This window comes from Nyctereutes procyonoides, unplaced genomic scaffold (assembly GCF_905146905.1).
Source record: "Nyctereutes procyonoides isolate TBG_1078 unplaced genomic scaffold, NYPRO_anot_genome, whole genome shotgun sequence".
Classification (NCBI taxonomy): Eukaryota; Metazoa; Chordata; class Mammalia; order Carnivora; family Canidae; genus Nyctereutes; species Nyctereutes procyonoides.
In genome coordinates, this window is record NW_026575033.1 from 16,164,235 (window position 1) to 16,191,428 (window position 27,194).

The following is a 27,194-nucleotide window of genomic DNA, read 5'->3' on the forward strand; positions in this document are numbered from 1 at the left end:
AAAAAGGACTTACTGACACATCATGAAAACGCAAAGGTAGTAAGAATTTTTATGACCTACTCTCTTCTTAGAGTAATCTCACTTTCTCTACAGGGCACAGAGCTCTGACATTGTGGCAGATGGAATGTGAGAACTGCTGGAAAGAAGAGAGATTAAGCCATGAGAGATAGGATAGAGTCTGGAGAGGGAGCATCACAACAGGGCAGAGATGAAGGAATCAAGGAAAGGGAGCAGAGAACTAGTCTAGGGAGTGTTAGGAACAGAACACAAGCTTCCTGATAACCTAGATGGAAATTAGAGAATGGACAAAGTAATTCTAAATGTTGCTTTGATGACAGCAAAGAAGGAAAGACAGAACTAATAATTTTATGCACTTATTACATGCCAGACAATAGCTAGGAACTCTGTGTGTGTGTGTATGCATGTATGTGTATTTAAACTTTACAACAACCTATTAATGTGGATACTATTATTGCCATTTTGTACATAAGGAAAATGAGACCCAGAGAGATGAAGTGATTGGCTTAGTTACAAAGATCATAAGTGACAGGATCAGAATTTAATGATTCTGACTCCAAATACCACAGTTAAAACAAACAAACAAAGAAACAAACAAACAAACAAACAACACAAAACCAATCTATCCATCTCTGAGTAAGACAGAAAAGGACTGGAAGTGGGATGATCATGCTCATTAGAAGCTAGAACTATTTCTCCAAACTGCCTGTGAACTCCTAGGAACTTGAGTGGTGAGACTGACCTACTTTTGACGACACTCTATGTAAGTAAATTTGACAATTAACATTCTCTAGATCATTTATATACGAAATCAAGAAAAAAATAAAGATGAAAGCAGCTTTGTCTCTCATATTAGTTTTTTTTAACAGGTCATGGTCATTTTTCACAGCAGTCCTAGGCAATTAAGCTCAGGAAATGTCAAGAAAAGACTAAACAGATTACTCATTACTTACTTATTTTGCACTGAAATACAATTGGTATATAACAAACCAATGATTTCATGGATATTACTATTAGAGAGGAGGCTCAGTATAAATCTAAGGTAAAACACTCAGGGATAGACAAATGTAACAAAACTCACGAAAGTGACACGTGAACGTGTCAAACGGAAATGTGTTGGAAGAGAAGCAGGTCTGTGTCTGCCCTCTTTTCCATGCTGCTCATTCTATGGCCCTGCATTTTAGAAGATGCAAAAAGATTCACATTGAAAAGATGAACACAAACCCACAATTCCCCTGGAGGAGGAAGAGGGAGAGAGAGAGAGAGAGAGAGAGCCTTTGCTCACTTACTAAGGGGGCCTCAGAGTCTGTCTCTATCTGGAGAACCCCTAACATGAGCACAACTAGCATAATCCCAGGAGATGGGCACTGGTAAGTAGGAGTGTTTGTACAAGTTTACATGGTCACTAAAACGTGAGCATCATCCTTCTATACTGGTTTACATGATTCATTTTCCTAGCCACAGGTGGACGGGTCTCAGGGTGAATGCAGCAGGAGGGAGCAGGAGGGAGGGAAAGGAGCCACGCCAGCACCTCGCAGGAGCTCGGCCCTTCACTAGGCCAACAGGCCAGAGAGCCCATTGGATTATTGAATGTCAGAGTAGAAGAGACCACAGACATCGAATGATCAGTTGAAATAACAGTTTCTCAGCTGAAAAACAGAGGAATTCCAGAGTCCTTAAGTGAAGATCCGGGGTCTCAGTGGTAACCGAGGTTGGCCCTGTCCCTTAACGGCGCCCTTCCCAGAGTTCTTTCAAGGTCTGTGACCCTCGAAGCCAGGTTCCCAGGAGGGATTTTCACCTTTGCCCGTTTCCCTGGCAGTGATGGAAACTGCAATCCGATTCATTCCATCTCACGACTTGGCAGAGCATTGGGAAGGGATGAAAGATACAAGCGTGTGGGGAGGGCGCGTGCGGCCAAGCTGGACGCAGGTCGCGGCGATGCCCTCCCGCGGCTCCGGGCTGGGCGTCGGGGCTCGGCGGGCCCAGGTGTTCCGGAGGGGAAGAAACTGGCAGAAAGTGGGTGCCTTCGCCCGCCGAGCCCCCCCCCCCCCCACACACACACAAGGTAACAGCGCCACACCTGCCTTCCGCAGACGGGGCTCCCGGTGCCCACGCCTCCGCGCCCTCCAGGACCCTCCGACCCCGGCTCCAGCTCCTCCCCGCCCGCGGGCCCCGGCGGGGAGCGGGCCGCGCTCGCTGCCGTTGGTCGTGCGGCCCGAGGGGCGGGGAGCCCCGCAGTCCCGCCGGCTCCGCGGCCCGGCTCCCTCCCGCCCGCAGCCGGAGCGCTCGAGCCGGGCGCTCCCGGGACGGCCGCGCGGGGGCGGGGCGCCGAGGCGGGGGCGGGGGCGGGGCGCGGGCGGGGAGCTCAGCGCCGCTCCAGTCCCGGCCGGGCCCGCGCGCCGCGGGAGGGGAGGTTGCCGCGCCGGGGCTCGCAGGTCCGTGCACGGCTCCCGGCGCCGCCTGGAGCGGAGGCGGGGCGTGGGGGCCGGAGCTCGGGCGCCCTCCGCGGGGAGCGCCCGGACTCCTCTCCTGCGGCGGCCTCGAGCCCCGGGCTTCCACTCCCTCCGGGGCTCCCCCCGGCTCCCAGGGGTGTGGCTCCTTCCAGGGAGCCCCTGAATGTGTCCCCTGGGGCCGCCAGCAGGCTCCGCGTCGGCCGTCGCGATCCTCGGGAGGACCCGGCGGGGCTGCGCAGGGCCGCGGCCCCGGGACGACCCGCTCCGGTCCCGGACACACAGCCGGGAGGATCCGCCCTCGCGTGCGCTGCTGCAAACACTGATCCGCCGTGCAAGTGTAGGCAGCTCGACACTTTGCGGAACGTGCTTCTGGTGCATCTGTTTTCTTTTGCCTTTGTGGTGTGTGCGGTCCTGTCGGTTTGTTTTGCGCCCGTCCGGGTTCACGGGGTCGTCTGTGCACTGCCGGCCCTGCACCCTCGCGGCGCCCGCTGAGCCTGCCCACCCGTCTTGGGTGCTTCAAACCCGGGTAAGTTTTACCTGGCGGTGAACACTTGCGTTCCCCAGCGGTGGTTTCTGAGTTCCCGGAAAACCTACTGGAAACACCCCCCCCCCCCCCCCCCCGGCTCCCGGGATGCTGTCTCCCCGTCGAGGTGCTGGATTACGGGCAGGCTGAGCTCTGGCTTGGGGGGAGGAGTCCTGGGGCCCGCCGCGGGCCGCGCTCGCAGGAGCCGCCGGGTGAGGACCGGGCTTCGGGCCCCGCCGCGGGCCGCCAGGCTCGGCTCGTGTCCGCCTCCGGAGCACGGTTTGTTTCTTAACCTCCTTCATTTCCTCTGCCTGTTAAATTTCCTTTGGAAAATTCTTTGCTAAAGTGTTGAAGTAGTTAGGTGGTTCTTTGCGGCGGATAGTAGATTCCGATGGCTCTGGGCATTCTCAAAGGCATCGCATTTGTTCGGGCCCACGCTACAGGTGCAGAGGGCGCTTCACCGGCAGTTACTATGTCCCGGGGCCAAGCTGAGGCACCACCTCTTAAAGGGTTTCTCCTCAGGAGCTTTTTGCTTTAGATATTTCTAGATTCACTGTCAGACAGCAGCCCATCAACAGGAAAAAAGGCAAGTGATACCTTTCTCTTAAAAGGTTTACTTTAACGCAGCCTTGCTGCCCCATGCACCCACCTTAAAAACAAAACAAAACCAACCAAGAAAAACCCAACGGGTATTTAATTAGTTTAAGGTATGCAACTAATCTGAGTGTTCTAGGTTGTTTGTAATCTAGCTCCTACAGATTCTTGCCTCTATTTTGTAACTGAAATGCTTCATTTCTCTTAAGTATGGAGGCGTCTTACCCCTATCCCCACCTCTCGAACACGTACATACTTTATAATCAGCACCTAGTCGATCCCTTAATCACGTTGCTTTTTTGAAGTGTATATTGGTGAGTCTGCCTTGTAACCGAGTTGCAGTGCCACCACTCCCACAGGACATGTCCTTCAAATGCTGGGCATTGTGGGGATGGAGAACCATCTGCCAACCTCCAAAGTATTCTGGGAATACTGAATTCCAGAAAACGGGTGGGGTATTACATTTTGTGTTTTGATTTTGAGGCTTATTATTTATTTGGCTTATGTATTTATTATTTTTTATTCCTTTTACATAAGGCAGAATGAGAGATTGTCAATGAAGAGATTGACACATGTTCATGGTTCTCATTAAAGAAGCTTCATGTAAGGTAAGATCCATTCCATTTTCCCTGCTGTTAGTTCAGTTCAACAGATTTTATTGGATGTCTATGATGTGCACAAGCTTGTCAGGAGTTAAGGGATAAATAATGGTGTGATGACATGTGGCATCAAATCCATCAGAGGATTTATTTGCAGGTTTCCTAAGAGGTTTCTTTTCTTTCTTTTTTTTTCTTTCTCTTTTTCTTTTCTTTTTTTTTTTTTTTAATGAAGGCAGATGAAGGAGGACAGCGATTGGTAAGAATGTTTAATCATACTAATCATTAAGTAATGTCATACATTTATTCTAAGAATGAAAGATTAACCCATCACAAGCAAAACTCTCTGATTTGGCCTCTATTTAGATCTAGTCTCGGCCCATTTGATAATATTCCTTCTTCTCTAGGCTTGCTCTTTTCCCTGCACTTTATTTTAATATCCTTTTTTTAAAAATTGTAGACTTTATTTAAACACTTTTATATTTAATTTGTTATTAGGGAGAAGCAAAATGTAAAATTATGACTGAATTTTTGTGTTTTGCTCCTTTGAATTTATTATTTATTTATTTTGAAAGATTTTTATTTATTTCTTTATGAGAGACACAGAGAGAGGTAGAGACACACACAGGCCAAGGGAGAAGCAGGCTCCCTGCGGGGGACTGGATCCTGGGACGTGATCCAGTATCACAACCTGAGCCCAAGGCAGACTCTCAACCACTGAGTCCAATCCAAGTGTCCCTCATTTGAGTTTTTTTAAACAGTAATTTAAGAACCTGGAAAAATACATTCCTAAAAGGCCCTTGACATCAGGTACTGTGGTAGGTCCCACTTGCCTGGCTCTTGGCAACCATGAGCCATTCAGTAATCATCTGTTAAATGAAGCTAGAAGTCAAAAAATACTGTTACAGAAGAATGCCATTTTCTTCAAATACATATGTGGAGCATATTGTAGTATTATATTGCTATGTTAATATAAAGCATCACAGGCTTAACTTTTATTATTGTATATTATTCTTGATGACAGCTAAAAAATTTTTTTTAAAAACCTTTAGTTAATAGAATAGGGAACCTAATAAGAAACTGAACTAAGTGCATGAGTTGGCAGGATTCCTTCTAGCTAACAGATGTACCTCAAGAAATTAAGCCACAAGTTAGGCACAGAAGTCTATGATACATGCACATGTGGACCAGCCTTTGATTTAGAACTCAGGAAGTCTATCTATGCATTTACTGATCATTTCAGATACACGGTAGCAGGCAAATGAGCCAAGTTCTGGGACCTCTTCAGTTTTGATTTGGATTTGTGGCAGATTCATTCATGGGATATAGTGTTCTGAGTTGCTCTGTCATGGGACACAGAATGCCTCCTTCAGCAGTTCTTTATGTATAGTGTCTATGCTCATGTTCACATTTGGAGCCAGGAAATCATCACTATTTAGTCTAAGTTTTTTTTGGCAACAGCAACAACAAAAAATGGAGATTTCTCAATAGTTAAGTAGCCCTATACAAGTTAACAGTATCTCTAAGCATGAAACACACAACCAAGCCAAAACAGTGCCAATATTTCAAAGCTCTGAATTTGTATCAGGAATAGGATAGACTATCATTAGTTCCTAACTTTTAAATTTTCATCTACTAAGTTATATTAAGATAGGAGATCAGTCAGTCCAGACTTAATAATTTGCATTATGGGCTTGATTGTTGATGCCATGATATTGTTGATTCTTTGATACTGCTAAGGATAATAGTGAAAGGGTCTAGAAGCTGTAAGCTTCTAATACTTGTTAAGCAGGATAACTTATGGTAATAGGCCTGAATACAATTTTTGATAAGGATAAGATGGCTATAAGGACCTGTTTCAAATTCAGAGAGACAGAAAGATGACTTACACCACAGTTAAAACACTAAGGCCATTCATTCAACATACAGATTCACTCCTCAGGGAAAGCCAAAATAGCAGCTTTCCTGATTAATTTGCCACACTACTCTGGCACTGATTAGAACCGCCTGGGAATCTGTTAACCATTGCCAATTAAACTGGTATTGTTCTTACCCACTTTCAATTTCCCCATGACCGGGACTATAGCAACTGGATCTGTTCTTTTCTTAGATAAAACATTCACAATATCCCATAAAATGCAACTATAATACAAAGAGCAGTTAAGCCCCCCTAGGCAGATTGACTTGTCTCAGCCAGAGAATCTTAAACTTTGAAAAAAAAAGGTACATACGAACCATTTCAAATGTTTTGTATAATATATGCTGGTAGTATATGTAAGTATATGCAGTACAAAAAAAGGAGGAGGAGGAGTGGGGATGGGAGAGGGAAAAAAGAGGAGGAGGGGAAAGAGTTCTGGGCTTAAAAAAAACCACTCAAATAATTCATCCAACAAGTAGTAGATATACCTTGCTATGACCCAGAATATCTTTTATATACCTGGCACATGATTTCTCTACATATGCTATCATTAAATTTTATTTCTATTTTTTCTAATGAAAACACCTTTATTGTTTTTTTCTGATTATAAAACAATATATTTTCTTTGTATCAAAATTTAGATACATGCACAAAATAGGATGTAAACAAACATACATCACCTGCTAACAAAAAATGTTAACAACTTGGTGCATAACCTTGTTTAGTTTACTTTTGCATGCCTTTGGCTATACATGAATTAAAGCCAACCATTGTGTATGTGTGCCTAGTAGTAGTAGCAGTACTAGTAGTTGTTGTTTTACAAAAATGGAATCATACTATACACTATTCTGAAGCTTACTTTTTGACTTAGCCATACATGTCCAGCATCTTTCCATATAAGAAAATGTAGTCATTTTTATAATATTAGAGTCCTACATTACATGATTCTTCTATCACGTATTTAACCAATCCTTGACTCATGGATATCTTCGTGGCTTCAATGTTTAGCTACAGAATATGTCTTCGTGCATGTGCCTTTTAAACTTACCTAATCTTCTCCCATGGGGTAAATTATCAGAATGTATTATTTGTATTATTAGCCTACAATACATACATTTTTGGATGAAAAAGGAAGCACTCAAATAATTCATCCAACAAGTAGTAGACATTCCTTGCTATGACCCAGAGTATCTTTTATATACCTGGCACATGATATTTTCTGCCCTTAAAAAGTACATTTTTAAATTGTATTTAACAGTCATATAGTGAAGTACACAAAGTCATAAGTATATAATTTATGATTCGTGTATTCAACTTGAAAATACCCTTGTAAATGGAACCCAGGCCAAAAAATATATATTTACTAATACTCTCCTTAATGGCCTTCACATACCTTGGCAACCTGTCATTTTAACTATTCCTCATGAGAAAGTCCTTGGTGAGCTTGCTGACCTCAATTTCCATGAGTCAGGTCCAAGGTTAGGGGGCACTGTGACTTTTAGAGTGACCAGGAAATATTAATGGGTTCTCAGGCCTTCAAAACGTCTACTTTTGTTTACTTGCCAACAAAGTTGGTCTGGTTTACTGGAATCACTTTTTGAGATTTTTCCTCTGTTCCCTCTTTATTATCCCTATATGTTTTGGTCTCATATATTTGGACCCTGTATGGCAAATATTTTGATTCATATGATGAATTAACCTCTGAATAACAAAAGAAACCAAATAACATGTTTTTCATCTAATTTCTTGTTGGCCACCCGGCTTAGCTCTGAATGTAGAGTAGATTTGGAGCCAGAAAAAGAATTCTGGGTTCCTCATTTGTGATTTCAATCACCAGCTATCTCCTTCTGCCATCCTTTTCCAGAAGGCATATAAACAATGACCTTCAAAATTTAATTTACTTAACTTTTGGAGACTTCAGTTTTCTGATATTTAAGGACTTATAGCTACTCAATTCTATGAAAAATGATTTCCTTATGTGGTTGCTTGGCTGATTTTTGTTTTGGTATTGTTTTTTCTTTTTTTTTTTTTTTTAAATAGAGTAAAGTTAATATTGAGAGAGGCCATAGGGAAAGAAGGAATAACTTAGATACATGATAAATATTTTAAATCAGTTCCAGAACAAATGAAAAGAAAAAAGTTTGCATCTTTTGTGCTCATGTGTTTTTATTGCTTTTATTATTTTTCCAGGAAGCTGAGGTCTGGATTAGTTTCCTAGCACGATACTCCTTAGGATATCACTGCTCACAACACCATGGCTATGATCTAAATGAAGTGCATACAGTCCATGTACTAATTAATGCCAGCCCTTGAATTGTTAGTTACTCACCCTGAGATATGGAACTTGAGCCAGAATATAAATCAAATAAAGTACTAAGCACACTTTGTAGTTTAGCTGATTTTTTTTTTTTTTTTAAAGCAAAAACATTCTGGATGCAGGCATCAATACTTTACAAGTTCCTCATCTCACAAGGACTCATAACCCACATAATTCCTAAGGGAGGCATGTGGCTACTTTGAGTAGCAATGATCTCCAGTGTGGAGCTTTGTAGTTAAATTGTGAAATTTATAAAAATATAAACATTTCCCCTTTCTGTGCTGATTTTCTATTGAATTTTGTTTTTTGTTCTGTTTTGATTTTGGTTTTTTTTTTGTTTTTTGTTTTTTTTTTTTGGAGGCGGGGGTGAATTAATCCTTGAGATCGAGTGACTAACGGAGTACATGGCATATAATGTTCCTGAATGTACTGAATTATAATAGCCTTCCTCTGTGGGTATTGGAAATTGGGTATTGTCCTTGACCCTTTTTATCTCCCCAGATGAACACAGTGCTAAGGGTTGTGATTATAAGGGATTTAGTAATTTTCAAAGGATGGGATTATCATGAAGTTTACCTTAAAGAACATTTGAAATTAAAAACAATGTATTCTGGGGCACCTGGGTGGCTCAGTCAGTTGATCACCTGACTCTTGATTTAGGTTCAGGGTCCTGATATCAAGCCCCACGTCAGGCTCTATGCTTAGCACAGAGTCTTCTTGTCCCTCTCCTTCCCCCTGCTTACAGTCTCTGTCCACCCCCTCTCAAATAAATAAATAAAATCTTAAAAAAAAACAACAACAATGTATTCTGTTTCACATCTAGTCAGGTCTTCATTGACTCACTATGGTAAACTCTTGTAATTTTTATTGTGCTCTTCAGAATACATTTGTTACAACTCCTCAGCTATGTTCACAGTAGTGAATTTAATATTTATAGTGGATTCTTGTATCCTTTCCTTGGTTATCCCGGTAGATACTTGACTAAATAAAATTTTTGTTGAAAGAGACAACTGCTCGATAAAAAGTATGCTCAGAGTTTGCTCTGGAACCTAAAACGATAAATTTTATTGCCATAATTAAAATACTTATAAACTTTAGGGTGTGTTCACAATTATTCTTTAATATTGAGTACTTTGAGTAATTGATATGATTTTATATGAGATCATTTATTCATTCATTCAATAAATATTATGTTGCATTCCAAAATAAAACAAACATGGAATACCTCTCCCAGAAGCTTTAAATTTCTTCATTCCTTTACTCTTTTATTCATGCAACTATCCTACAGATGCTTATTGAGCATCTTTATATAAATAGGCACTGTGCTGGTTCATGGTTATAAAGATGAGTAAAATGGTAGTCCTCTGTTTTAGGAGTTCATAGCCCATCAAAGCTTTAGGCCAACAGGTAAACAAATATAAGAAGTATAATAAAATGTGAGAAATGCTAGTGTAAAGAGGTACAGAAATTATCACAAGGATACAGAAGAAAGATCCAGAATTTGTGTAGAGAAAGTAGGTGAGGATTTGTATTATGAGTGAATAACTAGATGAGACAGAGGAGGGAAAGTTTGAGTGAAGTCTTGAAGAATCAGCAAACTGGGTTTTGGGTGGAAATAGCAAGAAAGACATGTGCAAATATAAGGATTAAGCATACATATTTTAAAAAATAAAACTATGAGAAATCAAGAATAGTTTGATTTACTTGGGCCACCAATCTTAAGAACGATGGGGAAAAAATGAGACTGGAAAGGCAGCATGTGGCCAGATAAAAATGAACATGTAATATAACACAGATAATATAGGAAAGGTCTTTTAGATTTCTTACTCAAAATGGTCACTATAAAAATTGTATGGGCAATAGACTCATGCATATAAGATGACATTTTATCACCTTCCTATACATAGTTAACAAGTATTTGTTGAATAAATAAATGAATGCATTAAAAAATATAGTTTTTCTTAACCAAAGGCGATACCACTGTCCATTACTTGTAATAATAGAACAGTACTGCTTGTTTTTTCCCATTAGGAGTAACGAGTTAGTCTTAATATCTTTACTATCTCTCACTTATTCCCACTTGAAGTTGTGTATGTTAAGTGATGGCTGCTCAGGACTATCCTTATACAGTAGTGTACATCATGCCCTGGCTTTTAGGCAATATGTTTTGGCTATACCAGTGGCTAATTCTCATCCCTTTAAACCTCACTCTTACAAGAATTAAAGCTAATCAAAATGTCCTCTACAACCTTCTTTCTCACCAGTGCTATAAGGGGGTTTTAATATATCACATAGACAATTCATGCAACTCTGTTATATTCAGAATTTGATTTCTTTATAGTCAGTTTCTTGAATATCCAGCATAACCTCTGCTGTCATAGTACAGTAAGACCTTAGTCAGTAGAAGATAGATTATGGCTTAAAACAACAAGTGCATTCATTTTTTACACTAAGTATTAAAAAGGCCAGCAAGGAATGAAGGTGCTCACCCAGTTCAGCTGGGACAGAAGCTGCCCCATACTTAATATACAGTTACTGCATCTCACACTTCTATTTCTTACATTTTCTACACAGAATGACATGTCACTTTTCCCAAATTTCATCAGCCAAAACACAGGGGATGGAAACATACAATCTTACAACATGCCTGGAAGGAAGAAGAAACAGCAGAAACACATGAACAGCACGTATGGCCGCAAGTCTTGAAATTATCTCTCATTTAACCTCAGGCTCCCCAGAGAGAAGGGATGTAATGAGCATGGAGCATCTGGAGACATAGGGATATAGATTTGAATTCCAGTCCTGCCTCTAAGTGGCTGAATGACTTTGGGGTAATCTTTTAAATCTCTGATCCTTAATTTTCTCATCTGTTAAAGAAAGGTGAAGGATAATAATAACTATCTTAAAGACCTGTGAAGATTAGAAAAAATACATATGCACCGTGTGTGCACATGAACACACATATAAAATTAGTATATGCTTTTATTTAACAAATATTGGCCACTGTCGTTCATGTTGATATTACTGTTTTCCCAAACTATTGTGCGGGACATTCTCCTACATAATATCCTGGGTGTACCTTCTGCCTATGACGTTCTGAAGACATTCCCATTCCACAATGATACAGGAACGCTTCTCTCACCTTCTTTCTTTCCCTCTACTTCCCACAACTTTTCTGGCAAGATTACCCCCTACATCCCAGCCCACACCATTGAAATAAAAGAGAACTAGATATAAGAGTAGTGAGTGACATGTGAACATGTGTTTCTGACCAAAGCTATTCCGACAAGTGAATAAAAAACACAGAGCCTACCACCTTAAGGGTAAGGTACAGAGTTCCATTCTGATAAAGGACAAAGCCAGTTAAATCTCATTTAAAAGATACTCATGGTTTCCTTGAATAAAACCATATTTATTTATATTTTTAAAAGAATACATAACTATTTCAGTGATCTGTTTTCTTTAAGTAATTCCTAGTTGTTTTTTTTTTTTTTCAATTTTACCTCCTTATATATATATTTTTTTGAAGATTCTATTTATTTGAGAAGGAGGGAGAGAGAGTGCAGGGTTGGGAGTGGGCAGAGGGAGACGGAAAGCAAGAATCTGAAGCTGACTCCCTGCTGAGTGCAGAGCCCAATGTGGGGCTCCATATCAGGACCCTGAAAACATGACCTGAGCTGAAATCAAAGTTGAATGATGCATAACTGACTGAGCCACTCAGGCGCCCCCACCTCCTTACATTTTTAAGTTTAACACATTTTGGGAGAATTTGAGCCTACACTTGTTTATTGCTTCCCTATTGTCTCTGACAGATTCTCGTCTTGAGTTATCTAAAATGACAACAAGCTGCTGAGGACTTGATTTCCTCCCACACTTGATAGCCTGCCATATCATTTTGTTCCATGTTACGAGGAACATGTAGACATTTTCTTTGTTAGCCAGACGTTTGAGTTCACTGTACTGCCTGAGAGAGAGACAAACAGAAAAAGAGAGAGCATTGAGACAAGCTCTGCTCTTCGGTTCACACCAAGAATTAGCAGGACCATGGGAAATCCCACATGGGAACATGCTCTCCTGATGAAGGACATAATGTCCTTTTCTGTCCCCTGCCATCCCTGGTATACCTGGAAATCCTGGTAGATGAATAATTTCGGAGCCATAAGAGAGCACTTTGTCTCCTTATAGGATTGGTGTTTTATGTAACCTCTGTCTAAAATCTGACTCATCTAGTACTCATCATTTTAGGGTACCTAGCTATATTTGCAGTCATATGATTGATGATGACTGGCAAAAGCACCATTAATATCAATATCCTCTATTTTTTCATTTGTAGCTGCATTTTGCATGATGATTCAATTTCTAAATTGTTTATTGGCTCCTATTTCAAAAAATACAGATCCTGGACTATAAGAGAGTTCTTGTGGTCAGGCTTAGTAGCATCTTGCCACTCTGGAGGACTCACCAAAACAGGGTGATCAGGGAAGTGGCGGCTGGTTTAAGAGTTGTAAGGAGTAGGAGTTCTTTGATCTGTGGAACTTACTGTTTGAAGCCTGTTTGACATTTGCTGCCTAAAGAGTCTCCCACTTGTACTTAAGTTTCTTTGCTGCTATTGTTTCCTGCAGTCCCTGTGTAGAATCTGGGCCTCACTGACTACTATGGGCTCCCACTGGGCTTCCCAGGAGTCCAGCTCATTTGTCTTTATTAGAAAACTACTCCTACTTGCACCTGAGGGCATTATGCTAAGTAAAATAAGTCAGAGAAATACAAATACCATAGATGTCACTTATATGTGGAATCTAAACAAAACAAACTTAAAGTGAGACAGGGGGAACAGACTAGTAGTGGTTGCTGGAGGCCGGTGGTGGGGGGCTGGGTGAAATAGGTGAAGGTGTTCAAAGGGTACAAACTTCCAGTTGCATATTAAATAAGTCATGGGGATATAGGGTACAGAATAGTGACTATAGTCAATAATACTGTATTATTTTTTGGAAAGTTGCTAAAAGAATAGATCTTAAAAGTTCTCATCACAAGAAAAAAAAACTATGTGAGGTGATAGATGTTAACTAGATTTATTGTGGTGATCATTTTGCAACATACACAAATATCAAATCATTGTGTTGTGCACCTATGTAATACTGTGATTTATAATAAATATATATTTGGTCTTCCCATTTCTGGCACCCTAGGAATTTCCTACATGATGAATGCCACAAAGGTGTCTTTTGTTATGTTAATGAGGTGACTCTTGAACCACACCTAACGGTTGGGGGCTGGTTACTAAAGGAACCCACCCCTGTAATTAGAGGGTTGGAGCTTTCAGTTCAAGGGAAGGGAAGGAGAGAAGGGCAAGAGGTTGAATCAATCTCCAGTGATTGATGATTTAATCAAATGTGCCTATGTAAAAAAACCAAAAGGACGGAGTTCAGAGAGCTTCTGGGTAAGCCTAGAACATGGACATGCTGGGAGAATGGCATACTTAGCAGAGAAGCTCTGTGCCCTTTCCCCATCGCTTGCCCTATGCATCTCCTCTGTCTGGTTATTCCTGAGTTATATCGTTTTATAATATACCAGTAACCTAATGAGTAAAATGTTTCTCTGAGTTCTGCGAGCTACCCTAGCAATTTAATTGAACCTGAGAGAGGGGCTTGGGAACCTCTGATTTATCGCCAGTCAGAAACACAGGTAACAACCTGGGCTTAGGATTGATGTCTGAAGTGTGTATGTTGTGTGGGAGGATCTTGTAGGATCGAACCCTTGACCTTATGGCATCTGATGCTATCTCTCAATAGATAGTATTAAAATTTAGTTGAATTGTAGGGCACACAAGCTAATGTTCCTAGAATTGCTTGTTGGTGTAGAGAATGGCTCCCAGTCCCACCTCACAAGTTGGAACTGGTATCAGAACCTATTTAACCTGAAACTAATATAATGTTATATGTCAGTTATATCTCAATTAAAAACAAAAAAAGGGAAAAGAAAACTATTCTCTTTTGATCCAGGATACCTCCAAAGTCCTTATCTTTGGGTGTTTACACTATAGGAGAGATATCTGTGGCCGCTTCTAAAGATGACTTGATGATATAAGATGAACATAATTGGATTCCATGATTCTGGAGCTCCAGACTGAGTTTCAGACCAGTGGTTGATACCAGCAGTGAAGTCATGAGTTAGGCTGGCTAGCGAGTCACCATTCCTGGTCTTTAGGTAGCATCTCCCACCACCATGGATCCAGTTTCCTGGGCATATTAAATTTCCTCTAACTCATCCTCTCATGCTTCACTTCTAGTACCCATGGCTTAGTGGGCCTAAGGAGCTCATGATAGCAGCAAATAATTTAGCTTTTCTAATGCAATTGGAAAGCTTCCTTTGAAGAACCAGGTTCTATCATTGTGTTTCTTTAGAAGTTTCTAACATTTTAGCTGATTTACTGCATATTATGCCAAGCATATTTTCTTTTCTTAGATTTATTTATGTGTTTATTTGAGAGAGAGTCTATGTGGGGGGTGGGCAGGAGGAGAGGAAGAGAGTGCAGAGCCCAAAGCAGGACTCCATCTTATGACCCTGAGATCATGACCTGAGCCAAAACCAAAAATTAGACACTTAACTGAACCACCCCAGCACCTAAAGCATATTTTCTTAATATCTTCAGGGATAAGTCATTTTTTCCCCAACTCATATGCTGAGAAATTCCAAATCTATTGAAAAGTTGTAAAAATAGTAATAGACATTTATATATTCTTTTACTAGTTTAACCAATTGTTAACATTTTGACATATTTACTTCATCATCTTTCTGTATGTATATATAAATGTGTGTACTGTTTTTTTCTTTTGGCTGAAATAGCTGAGTGTTAGTTGCTGACATGACATTTGTGGCCACAAAGTTTGACATGCATCTGCTAATAGTAACATTCTCCTATATCCAACTTAGAGAATTTAATTTTACATAATACAGTTATCTAATGTGCAGTCTATATTTAGATTTCCCCAGTTGTCCTAATAATGTCCTTTATAATGAAGCTGTTTTTTCTTTTAATTGGTCCAAGGATCTAGCACTGCATTAAGGGGCTAGATCTTGAAATTGGCCTTCTATTTCTTTTTCTTAGTATTCATTTGACTCCTAAATCATGTAATATGGCCAAAACTGGATGTATCCAAAACAGCCTGCCTAAGCTGCCAATTACTACTTATTCTTTCTAAAATATCCACTTTACTGTGGAAAGCATCATCATACTTTGACTGTCAGCCATTGAAGACTGAAAAAACAAGAGAACTTATTTAGCAAAATTCCTACATATATTATGCTAAACACTGGGCTAATACCCAGAAGAGATGGGTAATTCACACACTATGTAATCAACTAAGGTTCTATTTGTAGTTATATTATGAGGGACAATGGTTCATTAATTCAAGTAAATGCTGTGCCTTGATTAAAAATGTCATCACATAGAAAACTTTGTGAGCTGCAGACTTAAAATGCAAGACCTAAAACATTTATATACATTTGTGATATTCCAATCTATTTTTAAGGAATAAACTATAAAGCACCTTAGCTGAAACAAATACATGACTGTAGTTGTCAATAAAGATAGACATGAATAGGGGCTTGCTTAATTAATTTGCTAATACTGAAGTTCTTTTCAGACAAACTATGTCATCACTATTTTTTTAAACTGTACTTGTGCATGTGATTTTATGAATAGAGGATGGCTATTAGTCTTTGACATATTCCTGTGTGCAAAAATAGAGAATTGGATACATCATATAATTTATATTCCTCTCTTCCCTCTACCTCAATTATCAAGATATTTTAAGTAGAGATGAAGCTTGGAGTTTAATTTATGGAATGAATGAAATATTTACTATATATCCATTCTTATAAATTGGAAGTTTATGAGATGAGAAGAAGTTACAAGAAAATGTATACAAAACAATGACAGGCATTTATAGAAACATGCAAACAGAAAGGTCCTCATTAAACACATTAGCTTGGATACCCATGGGAGATGGAAGGAAATGGAATGAGAAATCAACATAAAGAGGAATCAGTGATGACAATGAGCTATGAAGTGAGGAATATATGTATTTAAAGAGGAAGGCAGCAGTAGAAATAAAAATATTGTTAGGGAGTAATATAATATCATGTTTTCCTCTGATTATTGTGAGGGGCACTATGGCCCATGGCTGCCCACTTCTGAGGAATCTGCTTAGATTTAGAGTGGACTTCATCAAATGGCTGTTGAGAAACCAAATTTCCAAGCTCTACCCTGTTCTCTTAAAGCAGCTTTAGAGGAACCCAAAGTTCCCTGGAGCCTGAGAGAGTAGACTGGAGATACCTAGAGGTCTACAATGTGAAGGTTTAAAGAAAATTGTGACAATCACAAAATTACATTTATAAGAACAAACTCTTTCCCAGTGTCATACTGTATAAGGAGACTGTTATGAGCAATTTCTGATTAGACCAAAAATATATTGGATATAAAGTACTTTAATTCTAGAGGGAGAATGAGAGACAGTGGAAAGGGGGAAAACACCATTCCATTCTTCTACCAGAGCATAGTTTAATGAGAATTTTTTTAAATGTATCTAGACTTACTAAAGTAAGTCAGATTTTTTTGGTATACTAATGCTCTGATTTAACCAATTCTAGCTGCTCCAAAACAAATGTTTTTCTTATTATATTTCTAAAATACTGGAAATGATCAGATCTGGGTGGAGGGAGAGAAATGACCTGAAAGCCCTTACTAAAAATACTTTAACATCTTGAAAGGCCAGTCTTCTTACCTTCTTTCTTCCCACTGATTCATTTTGACCTTGCCTATGATCTTCAAGTCATTGTTCCTCTGGCTATTTGCTTTTTCTTTAAATCAAGTGTTTAAACCAGTGACCTTTTCTAAAAGAAACTTTCATTGTTCTGCTGCTGCTTAAACAGCTCCTGCTTCCTTCAGCCTTCAAGCTGCTACTTTTCTCATTTTGATTTAGACTAATAATGTTAGCCAAGAGGGGTCCAGTATCCCCAAAAGGTAGGACAGAGCCCTCCCTGGTCTTCTATAAACGTCATAAAAGAATCATGAAAATGCTATCCCTAGACCATTGCTTTGTATTTGACCTATGTTTTTAACAGAAAATTATCCATTTAAATTATCTTATTCTAAAGGAGTGTCATTCTTAAATAATCATTCTTACTAAGGCAGTGTTTTGGACATAAAATCTTCAAATGGAATATAAATAGAACACCAATTTATTAAGAATAATACTTTGATTTTTCCAGGAAAGCAGTGATATATAAATGCAAGAGAGGTCTTATCTACAATTACATGTGAGGTTGTACAAGGAGGATGGTCAAATAGTCCTGTTCATATCCCTTTTTGAAATACTTTCTTGTGTGTGTTTTTTTTAACTTCACTCAGTACATCATTTTATCTATTAAGAAAGGTATATTCTGAATATATTGTGAATTGTACTTTATGTGGATAACTAATTTTTAAAGAAATTAGGACAAAAATAATTTATCTAGCTTAAAAGTATTCTGAGTATATTTTTTTTGCTAAGGAAGTCTTTTACTGAGCCCAAGAGTAATCCAAATAGACAAAAGTCATCACCAGGGTAGAAAAATACAGGAGACTGGTCTGAATCCAAAGCAACTTAATGACCTATCTTAGAAATCAATTATTAAAATATTTTAAAATAAATTTTTATCTGATACGAAACTATTACTTTGTCATTTTTTAAAAGTTTTTACCAAAGTACTATGAAAAAACTCTGACTCTATTTTCTGATCATTCATTTGAACAGTGGGTAAAGAGAAATGTTAATTTTAAATTTTTGTCTTACATTATCCAGTTTAGATCCTTGAATTCCAGTGTATTATTCAGACTCTTCATCTACATTTTGTCTCATAAGATGGTACTCTGATTCAATATTTGATAAGAGAAAGACTCAGTTTATTTCCTTACTTAATTTTATTTTTTTATTGGATAGTTACATGGAACCAGAAACAGAATTCACATACAATTCTACCCTGCTAAAACAGTATACCAATAAGTAAGAACAGTTATCAGATATATGGATGGATGAATCATCTTTGAATAAGGATAGCACATAAGATAATAAACTTTATTTGCATTATAGCGAGTCCAATGGGTAAGTGTTTGCCATTGACTGCAAGTGACAATTTATATTTAGGAAAGAGTGGATGGGGAATATGTATGTCAGCACCAACCTCTCATCTAACATGACCTAAAAGGCCATCAGCCAAAGAAAAAGCATTAAGAGAGAAGATAATTGTGCAAATGGGAGAGAATGGCTCTAGGTCTCATACAAAGCATACTATTTTCTTTTTTTTTTTTTTTTTAAAGCATACTATTTTCTAAGTAGAACTGAAAACAGCTTTGCTTCAACGTGATAAGGTCGCTACTCGATTTTGGAAATGGTAGTTTCTATGTGTTCTATAGAGAAAGAGATCCAGTATATCATTACATTATAATATCAAAGTTTGTATTTGTAGACAGAAACAGGCATTTTGCCATGTCATGTTCATACTTTATCAAATCTATCAAATCGTTACTAATGGTTTGAGAGGACTGCCTTTTGGAGAATGACATAGCAGGACTTGATAATGATAAAATTTTGATTCGACGTCCTAACATCCAGGGCACTCTTTATATCTGCAAAGCAACAAAGCATCTTATCCCAGTTTTCTACAACAAAAAACCTCTCAAATAGTTGTTACTCCCATAGACATGTATTTGAATAAAGTTCAGAAACTCAGAAATTGCAGTGCCAGATTTGAGGCTGACTGTAGGCTGAGTTCCATAGCCATTATTTTACAGAAGTCAAAGCCATGGCCTAGGCTTCGCCCTCCTGCTGGCCACCAGAGGTCTCTCACTGATTGTGTGAGCAGACTCAGAGATTGGGGTCTGTTGGCTCTTTTTCTTTTTACCAGGCATGAAGGTACATGTCAGAGTGTACGCTTTTGTTCATCTAAAACTTTATGATTCTCATAATCACTCCGTGGGAAGGAAAGTTTCCATCCTTCCAGAGGAGGCACAGAGGCATGCTGCTGAGTGTCATGGAACCAGAGACCCTCAGGTCTGTCTGTTATCTGCTGTCTCTCCATCTCCCCACCTCACTGGGCTCATAATGACATTACAGGTCCACTCTTCCTCACTTCCATCGGTGACTGACTGCCTTTTGCAGATTTCTTCCCAGCACAGATTTTTATTCCAAGAGACAAAGGGAAAGAAGCTGACTATGAACCAGAACATTTACACAGATCTTCATTTATAATGTTATGATCCAGCTGTCTCATTTTCCTTTCTCAAAAGTCACATTCTGAGGATGGCTCAGAAAAGAAGCATCATAATGCCCATATGGCTTTAGGTGCCACCAAAATGACAGTACGCTGGTGCTGCCCTGAGACAGGTCAAGGCTACGCACTTAAGATGAAGTCTCTCTCTTCTTTTCTTTAAACCTGATCTGTTTGTGGAGAAACAGCCCAAGATGCATCATCTTGAAACATACTTGTTCGATTTCATTTTCACAGTGCCACCTTTGACCTCATTCACATGGTCACAAGTCCTGAACACATACAACTGGCTTCATCCTGAACATTATACATAGACTATCAAAACATTCACCAGAGAGAAAAAGGATTTATCAATTTTGAAGACTTCAATAAGAGAGTGAGAATAAAGGCCATCAAATTAAAATGATCTTTAACGGTGCATATATTCTGTTGTTTCAGAGTAGAACAGTGAAATGAAATTTTCGTATCTGTCATTTAAAATTACAAAAGTATTCTGGAAATGATATTAAATCTGAAATACTGGGAGAACACTTAAAGGAGAATATATTTAATTGAGAAATGTCAAATAGTGACACAAGATTTCATTTGTTCATTTCCACCATTCTACCAAGAGCACTTGGAAGATGAGGTGCTTTCCCCAAATTCTTAAGTCTCATGTCCTATAAACTATTTCATAGGTAGCTGAAGTTCACAGTGGGCCTTTTGTCTGAAAGAAGGAGATCTTCAGGATGTGAAATGTATTCTTGGAATATTTACATGTAACAAAATGCCTTTGTTTTAACAAGTCGTCTGGTAGCCAGTCATGAGCTCTGTCTCTAAATTGCTGATATGCTAGTGACGCTGTCTGCACCTCTGGCCCCACCCCCAGAAAATGATTTGGGTAGTGAGTCCAGTTCCAGCTGAATCTGTGACCTGCACATGACAGAAATGTAAGGCTAGCAGAGACTTTGAAGGTTCCTTTAGCCTTTCTAGGCATTTGGGACTTTACTTGGGATAGCCTTTTATAATTTCCTAAGGATGGTTATGGAATGTTCTCACAGCCTACCTCAGGACCTCTTGGCAACGTAGGAAAGGTGAACGTTATTGCACTAATGGGAAAACTGAAAATCAAGACTAAACTGTGAGCTAGCTCAGGGTAAGTGGCAGATAGGAACTAATGGCACAAGTCTTCAATTTTCCTCTTTCCGTTGCAGTTGAGAAAACTAAGAACATAGTTAAAGCATGGAGTCTAGTCCCTCCTCTGTCACTGTCTAGCTGTGTACCCTGAGCAAATCATATCTTTGTGCCTCAGTTTCCTCATCCACAAAGTGAGAAGAATAATTCCTACTCTATCTGCTCTACCAAGGGTCTGTGAGAAACACACAAAATGCATAGTCCCTTTACCTATGCTAGGAAGAAAGGATGTAAAATCCTTACAACTCAAATGATAGGAAAATTGAGACCAGATGGCATAAAGAATTGGGATAAGCAAAAGCCCAAAGTCCTGGCTTATTTTCTAATGAGATGTTTCTTTTGTCAAATCAATTAGCTTTTTTGTCTCTCAGTTTCCTTCCTAAAGACTTGGGAGGTCTTTCCAGAACAAAGAATATTTCTTCCTATTCAGCCCATAAGGTTTCTATCCTAGTTTTCTTTCCTATACTTCATGTTGCCTCTGAAGCTCTATTTTCTCTAAAGATGAATGGCTAAGACATTTACATGCTATAAAAAGGCAAGGGATTGCCAAATCAGTGTGACACATTTGAGTCCCACTGTGATTCTCCCTTTTTTTTTTTTTTAAAGGATCGTTAGGAGCTTGTAGCAGCCTAATGGAATTAAAATCACCAAGCAAAGCATAATGAGGAGTAGGAGTCAAATTATTTTAGGAACTACTAAGACACGGTATGTGGCCTACTCCGAGGAACTCACTAAGATCATTAGCCTGCATGGTACCACAGCCTTCTCAGAAGTGTCTCCTCCTTTCCAGAGATCATTAATGCTGCTCAGCTCTGGCCACAGCAGCCAATGTCAGCCCCACAAAGAATCAGTACTTAATTAGATCTGGAGAACAGAAGGGAAAGGCAAGCTTTCAAGACAAAATGCAGGGTAGAGTGTAGGGAAAGGGAAAGCCAAGGGGGCAGAGTGGATCTTTTCATGTTAGCATTTCACTACCTCTGACACATGAAGATTTAAAAATTTACAACAAAAGGATCCAATGCCATAAAGAGCTAGGGAGAACATCTTTGTGGACTTGAGTCATCTGCCCGGAGGGATCATCCCCCCTCAGGCTGTATTCCTCACCCCCAGGTGGACTTCAGTGGGCTGGAGGCCCAGGCTGAAACCAGCTGTGACTTTTCCAGTCATAGAGGAGAAGGTATCTGAGACACATTGCACCCACAGTGGAAGCCTGGGGAGTCATGTGGTATCCCACTCGCTACCTACCTGTCTGCTTTGCTTCTGGTGTTCCTCACAGGGACCACATTAGGAGGGAGTATATGGTGAAGAGCATTCTTTGCCTCCTGGCCGAGAGAAAACTATTCCTTCTCCACACCCATTAACACACACACACACACACACACACACACACACACCATAACTTTACTTTGTGCCCAACTCTTTACAATTTACAAAGTGCTTCCATGCCTATTTTCTTGATCCCTGAAAAACATAGTGAGATTATGGGCAAATGCTATACATTTTGCAGATGAGAAAAGTGAAACTCAGAAAATGTAGGCCATTTGCCCAACTCCCCATAGGTAAGGGGGAATTCAGGCCTCAAACCTACGAGTCTTAACAGGGAACCTTTTACTTTCTACCATTCAGAGGGAATCTGACCTTTTTTCTTCTAAATTAATCTGAAGTTTTTTACTCAGTACTGAAGTATGCAGAACGTGCACAGGAAGAATGAAAAGAAATATGAAGAAATGACCCCTCATTTCAAGAAGATGAATTTTTCTGAGCAAATCAAATTATAAATGCTCAACAAAAAGCAAACTTACATTACATGCGTGGCGTGATTCTTCAAAGTGTGGTAGAGATAAATACTGGCTGGGAAGGTGCTCGTGGGCTGGAGGTGTGCAGAGTTAATTTTCTGGAGAAGGAAGGCTTGGCACTGACTTTTTGGTCCTATTCTCAGAGTATCCACTTGGAGCATCTGTTGAAATCACAGCAGATGGAGCACATCAGAAATGTATTTTCCTTTTTATTTATTTTAGTTCTTTGGAGAATCCTGGCACCTAGGTACTGTGGAGGTAAAATACAATAAAAATTCATTTTTATATCATCATTTGTAATATTATGACATAAACATTATCTGTTTCTGGAGAAGTAATTTCATTCTATTCTCTTCTTGAAGTGAAAACTAGAAATGAGACTTAAATGTGATATTTTGTGAATAATGCACTCAGCTGTTCTTTTGTTGCTTATTTGTTTGTTTTCACAGTGACAAAGGACACCTGATCCCCTGCTGCCTTTGTTGGAAAACGAAGAAGTTTTGTTGTGCTGATTTAACTGCCTGCAATATTTGCTGATACGATCATAAAAAAAAAAAAAAAAATGCTGATTCTGTCCTTTTTAACCCCTGTGTGAAACTGACTTTTAACATACTTGTGCATTCTTTGATCCTCCATAAAGATGTCTGAACCTGACTCTTCATCTGTATTTTCGGGTAACGTGGAGAATGGAACTTTCCTTGAGCTATTTCCCACATCCCTCTCCACATCAGTGGACCCTTCCTCAGGCCACCTGTCTAATGTCTACATCTATGTGTCCATATTCCTCAGCCTTTTAGCATTTCTGCTTCTGCTTTTAATCATTGCCCTCCAGAGGCTCAAAAATATCATCTCCTCCAGCTCCTCCTACCCGGAGTATCCAAGCGATGCTGGAAGTTCTTTCACCAACTTGGAAGTCTGTAGTATTTCCTCTCAAAGGTCCACTTTCTCAAACCTTTCCTCATGAAGATGACGGAAGAATTCCTGAATGCTGCAGCAGCCTAGGTTTTCCCTTGCAGGAAGTGTCATATCAAGCAGTTGCTTCATGAAAGAAATAACCCCTTTCTTTTCCAACCAATTAGAGCTATTTCTTCTCCTCCACCCCTCATTTCTTGTTCCATTCATGATGCTTTTCATTTGTGAATGTAGGAGTTGATGCGGACTCAGAGATATGTGTGCAAACCTCAAGGGGCAGAATTTCACACAAACCACTTGACAAATCGGAGTGGACCTCTTCAAGGTGGATCAGTTCATTTCACTCTGCTGGACGCTTGAGGTAGAACTCATCTGAGGCAGCCTCACAGTCAGTGCTGAATATGGACTCTTGTGCTTCATTTCTCTTACAAAACCGTGACACCAACCAAGCTAGCAGAAACTGGCAAAATTAAGTCTGATCTCCTTAGAAGATAGTCTCCATATTTAAAAGATAAAGTGGCAACACCAAATTAAAAAAAAAAAAGGAGTCAATTTAGATTTAATATATAATATTCCTAAAACCGGAGGCAAAATATGCTAAATGTTTTATTTTCAATATAAAAAATGAAAATCACATTTATTGATGAATTAAGTCATCATGGAAAAGTTTTGGAAGAGTTTAACTTTTAATAGCAAGGCAAATATGTGTTATGATGCAGTCTGTGATGTATTTTTGCCTCTTGAGGTTTTTTTTCCTACTTATAGTCATAATACCCCTACAGTTGTATAATTCTTTGTGATAATTGCTGTTACTAAGAGAAACACCCTAAGAGACACCAAGGAGTTTTATTATATCTATACTTTCCATTAGTGGAAATTAAGCATATGGAAAATATTCACTTAGTTCTGTTTTCTGCAGTGATAACTCCTAGCAGTCATGTAAGCATGTTCCTTTATTCAGTTTCATAGTCTTTATAATTTTAGTGCAGAATTCTGTTAAGGCTCCCAGATGTTAGATGTTTGTTCACTCATTAGGTTGCCAAACTTAATTGACTAAATTACTAATATACATGTTATTATATACTCCATGAATGTTACATGTCTCTGATAATTAGTTGTTCTATGTCAGCATAAGACTTTGCATTAGAATTCTAGGATGTAGGTTTTTATTAAAAATCATAGACAGTCAAGTTATATCACTGCTGGGAGCTTAGTGATCCTGGGAGCCACCATACTGTGGTCGCCCACGCACTGAGCTTGGGGGCTTTGTCCATGAAATGAAGCATATATGTGAGCACAGACTTGGAATATGGAAGAAATCAAGCTTCCCCTAAAAACAAAACAAAGCAAATAAACTACAGCTTCTTCAGAGTAAGAATTTTAATTTAATTTTAAAAATAAATGGCCCACAGCATAAACACTGAACTTCGTCAGCCTACAGAGCCCACTGCATCACTATGCCCTGTTTTCCCATGGCAACTGGATCATTCTTGTTCAAAACATTTTCTAATCTTAAGTAGTGGAGCTTCAGTACACCCTGTGGATTGACTGTGCAGGTGATACTCTCTAGTAACTCAAACAGAATAAAGAATTCAACATTTTTACAAGGTATATCTTTGTCAGGCTAACATGCTAAGAGAGATGAGGACTGGTAATGAGGATCCAAAGGTTTCTTTTTCTTAATCCAGAAGCTTCACTTAAATCAGACCACTTATATCAAAAATGTCCCCAGACACTATAAGACCTGCACAGAGTTAACTGCCCTAAAACGTGTAATTAGTGAAAAATTTGCCTTTGCTGCCATTTAAAGTATGGCACTACGTTGCAGTGTTATGTAGTATAAATGCTGGACTAGAAGAACTCCACTATTTTAGATCATTATCAGCAGTGTCTCAATGTGTGTGTGTGTGTGTGTGTGTGTGTGTGTATGTGTATGTACTAATGTATATATATTTTTCACACACTCCCAATTAAAAGTTGTGTGAAAGCTACAGAATTACAGAGGCATCTGTGTTATCACTTTTGCTTTTTGATTAATAATTTTGCGCTATTTTGGTTATTAAGGAAGAAAGGATATGGATGCAGTGATTTAAAAAATAATAATAAAGGAACAAGTTTGCCACACAATAGGACAATCTGAGTATTATCTGTTCTAAGGGGTAACTTTATACTCTTTCCTTCTGAAAGTAAAACTGCTTTTTAAAAACTGCAGGCATACCCCCCCCCCACTGCCACAATGGTTCTTGCTCTCCCCCCACTGCCGCAATGGTTCTTGCTCTCCAGGTTAAGTAATGTAATTAGAAGCAACATTCATGAATAAAAATTAGGACTTGTCAGGTTGACCGAGATAAAAGATTGTACAGTTTGAGATGAATTTATGTTGTCTAAGAAGTTCAGAAAGGTTGGAAGACTGGTTTATAAATAAAGAAGTAGAATCCATTGAAATTCTGGTTCTTCTCTTACTGTGTTCAGTGAGGTGGTCTACAATCTGCTCTCCTAAGGAGGTTTTTCTGTCATTCTCTCTGAAGAGAGAATCCTCTCTGAAGCAGGGTCAATAATGAGTGACCCCAATGTCAGCCTCCCTCCACCCCTGCAAGAGTGCCCTAGCCTTGGAGCACTGAGTCCCATACTTCCCTGGTCAGAGGATTCACTTGGATGCTTGGAAAATATCCTGGTTCCAGGCCACAGCCCAGACCTGAGTGGAGCTGGAAAACTAATAGTTGTAACAAGGACCTCAGGTGATGCTTATGATCAGTGTGACACATGGTGGCAAAGGAAGGGTCACATATATTGCTCTAGGGTATTTGTGGAGACAGGTCTTACCTCTCGTCCACTGCCTAAGCAATTGCTGTTTCTCCAAGCTAAGTTCCCCTTCCATGCGCAGCTCACAGCATCCCCCACCCCAACCTTACTCACTTTCCTGCAAGACTGAATTCCAGCCCACCCCCCTCAGTGGAAAACTGCTGCAATCATACTGGGCTCAGTATAAGAGGGACGTGAGGAAAGTTACCTCCCTTCTTTCTCACAACACCACTTTCATGAGACCATGCACATATAAAAGATGAGGTTAGAGGACTAGGGGCAAACTGATGTGATTTATAAAATCAGAGAAAACATTTTATACTGTATTAGCATACCAGATTGTTCTCACAATCCAAAGGCAACAGTAGCACATCTAAAAAATGGATCATTCTTGGGCCGCCTGGGTGGCTCAGTCGGTTAAGCCTCCAACTCTTGGTTTCAGGGTGTACAGATCTCAAGGTCCTGAAAAGGAGCCCTGTGTTGGGCTCCAAGCTCAGCATGAAATCTGCTTGGGATTCTTTCCCCTCTTCCCCCTCTGCCCTCCCCCTGCTCACACAGGTATGTGCACACAGTCTCTCTCTAAAATAAATGCACAAATAAAATCTTTAAAAAAAAAGAAAGAAACATTCTCAGGGAGAAATGCCAGCTTCTAGAATTGGCTCTGCCTGAGGTCTGCCTTTCCCTGTTGGAGAGGCTGCCACTTCAAGTCAATGCCAGGTCTCACTCTGCTTTGGAAAGTCCACCAGGATCCATCCCAGGTGGTATAACACAGAGAACCAAGCCTT

General features: G+C 39.6%; 1 protein-coding gene across 1 annotated transcript; it reads left to right on the forward strand.

The window, feature by feature from the left end:
* Nucleotides 1-2,429: 2,429 nt before the first annotated feature.
* SERTM1 (serine rich and transmembrane domain containing 1) lies at nucleotides 2,430-26,010 on the forward strand. The gene is made up of 3 exons (XM_055317140.1): nucleotides 2,430-2,997; nucleotides 4,126-4,196; nucleotides 23,145-26,010. The coding sequence occupies exon 3, from the start codon at nucleotides 23,336-23,338 to the stop codon at nucleotides 23,657-23,659; it is 324 nt and encodes a 107-aa protein (XP_055173115.1). The 5' UTR covers nucleotides 2,430-2,997; nucleotides 4,126-4,196; nucleotides 23,145-23,335; the 3' UTR covers nucleotides 23,660-26,010.
* Nucleotides 26,011-27,194: the final 1,184 nt, after the last annotated feature.

Excerpts from the sequence above, each read along its gene's own strand:
- SERTM1 (XM_055317140.1), top strand. The coding sequence starts at position 23,336 with ATGTCTGAACCTGACTCTTCATCTGTATTTTCGGGTAACGTGGAGAAT.